The sequence below is a fragment of the Brassica napus genome, chromosome C1, assembly GCF_020379485.1.
Source record: "Brassica napus cultivar Da-Ae chromosome C1, Da-Ae, whole genome shotgun sequence".
Lineage (NCBI taxonomy): Eukaryota > Viridiplantae > Streptophyta > Magnoliopsida > Brassicales > Brassicaceae > Brassica > Brassica napus.
The window spans coordinates 25,387,776-25,392,656 of NC_063444.1; the positions used below are offsets into that span (position 1 = coordinate 25,387,776).

At 38.1% G+C, this 4,881-nt stretch overlaps 1 protein-coding gene across 1 annotated transcript; it reads left to right on the forward strand.

Annotated features, from left to right (window-relative positions):
• The first annotated feature begins 3,390 nt into the window (after window positions 1-3,390).
• On the forward strand, window positions 3,391-4,050 carry LOC106413158. The gene has a single exon (XM_013853983.1). The coding sequence runs from the start codon at window positions 3,391-3,393 to the stop codon at window positions 4,048-4,050; it is 660 nt and encodes a 219-aa protein (XP_013709437.1).
• Window positions 4,051-4,881: the final 831 nt, after the last annotated feature.

Genomic DNA, 4,881 nt, shown 5'->3' on the forward strand with positions numbered 1-4,881 from the left:
ACCGAACGAACCATCTAACTAGCAGAACGGGCGAGTTGGACCGAATGCACCGTCCAACTCACCCATTCGGCGAGTTGGACCGAACTAGTCGTCCAACTCGCCTGCGAGTTGGACCGAACGGGTGAGTTGGACCGAACGAGTCGTCTAACTCACCCATTTGGCGAGTTGTACAGTTTGACAAGCCCCCAAGGGCTCCTCATTTTCGTTCTCTTTTGAATTCCGATCGAAACTCTTTTTGTTTCATATCAATCGGAGTTTCCGTTGAGATTTTATGATTACAACAAATTAGACGCACAACATCCAGCTCGCAATCAGGCGAGTTGGATTTACTCCCTCCAACTCGCCTCATGGCGAGTTGGACCAGCCCCCAAAGGGTCCTTCTTTGCGTTCTTTTTTGAATCCCGATCGAAACGCTATTCGTTTCGTCTCTATCTGAGTTTCCATTGAGATTTTACGATAAAAACAAGTAAGACTCGCCTAAACTCCTTTGCTTGCTCCTACTCGCCCTCTTGGGCATCCTACTGGCCCTCTTGAGAATCATACTCGACCGTACCTCTATCTCTGCGTTCTCCTTCGAATCTCGATCAAAACCTCTTTTGTTTCGTCTCGATTGGAGTTACCATTGGAACTTTACGACAAAAACCGCAAACACTTGTTTTCTCGTATGAATTCAAATTGATCGTATAAAACAGAAACGGTTAACATAACACCTTAGCCGCCTCAACTATACGAGTAATTTAATCTTTGTATTAAAATTGACTTTGTATCAAAGGAGAAGATAAAAGTCAAGTTCGGAAGATAATTGTCAAGTTTCAAAGGATAAACAACAATATCGAAAAGGGCGTACAGACACGAGAAGAGGAAGGGGAAATGAGAAAGCAAAACGGAGAAGAGGTAAACCCAAATCTTCGAGTGAACCAAGGTATGTCCGACTTGAAATCTTTTGAAATCAGACTTGGACTTTTCGTAGGAACGTACTAAGAAATAAAAACGCACCATGAACTTGATGTCTCCATTGTTTTCATACACGAACTATTGGATCAAGCCAAAACACCACGAACTAATTCTTGAATATCCTACATCGAACTTTTCCAATCTGGTCAATTACTACATAACCGGAATCAATTTAGGTTTAGTTGCTGATGTGGTGTTTACATGGACGCCATATATGAAATTGGTTTGATTTGGTTTGACATCTGTCCAATATTTTGAAAAAAAATCAAATAGTACAAAACGGTGCCGTTTTGATATTAAAAAAAAATTGTTGCTTAATTTCATTGAACCCTAGACCTATTCCTTGTAGAAACGACATTCAACCACTACACTACCTTCGACTTTTAATTGTAAGGTATAATAAGTTTTACTAAATACTTGCCACCAACACATAATTTTCAACTCATCTTCGTCATCAATCCCAAGAGCATCCAGTGGTTGAATCCAGCCGTCATTCATCACGCACCAAATTGACAATCTACTCTTGCAGAGAATCCTTCAATGGACATTCGATTGAAACTTAATAAATTAACAACAACGAAGGACCAAAAAAATTAAAATTAAAATTAAAATCATCTTGTTGTGAATCTAAGAAGAAGTATGGTGGAGATCAATTGGCGGAGTGACGGAATTGGATTTTAGAAATGCATATCGAGAAGCCTAGTGACGACGAAGGCAAAGACGACGAGGAACAGAGCTCTTGTGAGTTTGCTTGTCGGAAATATTTAGTTCAACTATTATTGTAATGGTATATAAACGTTGAAAGTTTAATTAATCTAGTGGTTGAGTGCTTTTGTGAAGAGCTATACGTCTAAAACGACACTGTTTTGTACTATTCGGTTAAAAAGAAATTGGACAGATATCAAACCGAATCAAACCAGTTTCCTACATGGCGTCCACTTAAGCACCACATCAGTAACTAAACCAAAATTGATTCAAGTTATGTAGTAATTGACCAGATTAGAAAAATTCATGTGGGAAATTCAAAATAAAAATTAGTTCGTGGTGATTTTGGCTTAATCCAATAGTTCGTATATGAAAACAATGGAGACATAAAGTTCGTGGTGGAATTGACCGTTTTCCCGCAATTAGACATGAACATCATATTTTAGAAGTTTTGAGAAAGAAATGTATCTGTGTTAAAAAATACTATTTTATTTTAAAATATATTATTTTGATAAAATTTGTGAGTTTATGGATAAATTTGTTATTAGCATAAATTCTTTTATGCATTTGGTTTGTGAGAAATTGCCAAAAATATCACATTCATAATACCATTTTTCATGTTTACACTAACCACTTTTACTCTCACTTTTAAAGAGAAAAAAATACATTTATAACCCTAAGATTAAGTAATCAAGATTTAAGGTTTAGAGTTTGAAGGGTGGGGTAAGGTTTTGAAAAGTGAAATTTAGGATTCTAATAAATATATAAATAAATACTTAAAAATATAAAAATATAGTTTCAAAAATGATCTTCGATTTTCAAAAAAAAAATTTGAAAAATAAAATTCTAGAAAAACAAATTCAAATTTTTTTTATAAAAAGTTCGAATTTGAAAAAATACAATTTGAAATTATTAAAAAATTATTTTTAATTTTTAATTTTTTTATTTATTTAAATAATTATTTATTTTATATATATAGACAACAAGGGTATAAGAGTCTTTTGCCTCTTAATGAAGAAGATATTTTTGAAAATGTCTCTTTAGTGGTGGTAAACATTAATAATAGTACTAAAGATACATATTAAGAAAAAGTAACGGAAGAAAAGTTGACGGCAATGGTGATTTGAAAGTAGGGTTTCGATGTTCGATTGAGATTGGGATCCAAGTGCTAAGAGGAAATTAACGATTCGAGGAGAATCATATGGAGATGGGAAATCACGGGGATTCAGCGGAGATCTGCGAATCAAATATTTAGTGACGAGTTCCAAAGTATTTCAATGGAAACGGGTTTGGAACGGAGATACGATTGGGTTCTTCCGGAAATGGTTGTCATTCAGATCTTCGGAGCGGATGTGGAATCCAGAGAATCAAGCACAAGAATTAAGAGGTATGAGTTCCGTTATCCTCAAAACGAGATCTCTGCCGTCTATTATAGAAAGTAGAAATCTCATTGTGAGACACGATAATGATAAGAGGGAAACTTGGCTTCTGGATATGATTTTCTTTGGTATTCTGAGATGTCAGAACAGATTTCTTGACTATTGGTTAAAGATATATCGAATCAATCATGGAAGATTTGCTATTAATGTATTAGGATTCTGGCGTGATGAACTTACCTACGAGTATCATTATATAAGGAACTGGTACTTACTCTTCATATTCATCACAGTTTCTTTTATAATATTATACGAGCTAAATTGTTCTCTTTTCTTGTTATTGGCATTGGTGATCATGACTCAGGCTCAGCTTGTCGGAAAGGGTGGTGATGGGAAGAATGGTGAAGGGAATCGTAAGCGGTTTAAGATCTCTATCCCTCACTTTGACAACTCTGATCTGATCAAGAGCTACTCTAAGACTCTGAACGGGAAATGTATGAACTCGGCGGAGCAAGACGTCACAGCTCTGCTTGTGATGTTACCAAAAATTTGGAAGGTGGAAGAGAAGGTTGTGGGAGCAGACATGGGAATGGGAAGGTTCCAGTTTCACTTTGATACGGAGGAAGACATTGTGGCGGTATTGGAGATGCAACCGTGTCATTTTGATTACTGGATGATAGCACTAGCTCGATGGAAACCAAGGATAGTGAGAGACTTCCCTTCGGAGATTCCTTTTTGGATCAAGACTGAGGGAGTCCCCACAGAGTTCTGGTCAACCCCTACTTCTCAGAGCATTGGAGACGCTATTGGTGAAACTATAGATGTGGATCTTGACTATGGAAAGATGCGTGTGATCATAGATGGACGTAAGGAGTTGTGCTTTAAGACCACAGTGGATTTCAAAGGTGGAGAATACTACGAGGAAGAGGAGGCTCTAGTCACTTTGAAGTTTGAAAAGCTGTTTGGGTACTGCTCTCTCTATCTCAGTCTCTGCCATGATTTGGAGAACTGTTGAAGGACCCTAAGAACGGCTCACTCGATTGGATCAGATCTGGATATGAACTCCGAATGGAGAACTAGATGGATTGAAGGGTCGCACGAAGGTTGCGGAATGGCCTTCGATATTCCCGGCTTCGGTTGGTGCTTGATATGACTCACAAGACCACCAAAAGAAGAATCTCGAACCGTTGCTTGATATGACTCACAAGACCAACGAGTTTGAGGGGTGTTTGCTTGGATATGACTCACCAAGAAACAAGACAAGTTCTAAACAAAGAACAAAGAGTTTAACTCAAAAGCTTTAGACAAAATCGATTTATTTATTCATTAGAAGAGTTTACATATTCATAGAGTTTTGTAGATCTAGACATTAAATAGAAATGTAGGAAAACAAGGCAAAACATTAAATAAACTTGACTAGATCAGGTCAAGGCACGAAAATAAAGAGAAGACTAGTCAAAGGGACCGATCGACTTCCGTCCAGATGCATCCGAACCGGCTAAGTCCAAAGCGGTAAGGATCAGCAAGGCGGGACGATCAGCAAGGGCCGCGGGACGTTCTGATCGGACAAGTTGCATTCCAACAAAGCCCAAGTCTTATGATAGCTTAAGGATCCTTGCCTTAGACAAATATCCAAAGGAAAAGTCCATGATCGGATCGAACAAGGTAGAGAGATCTTCAGCACGGTCGTCGGTACATGCGGTACGAGCCAATCGGGCCAAAAGAGAAAAGCTATGGTCTGAATCAGAATTGGCTCGTCCTAAGTTGATTCTGGTTTGACCATCAGCCTTATCTTGTGAAGTTGGACGGCAAAGGCAAGCTCCAGTACGGTCAGATCGGTCATGCG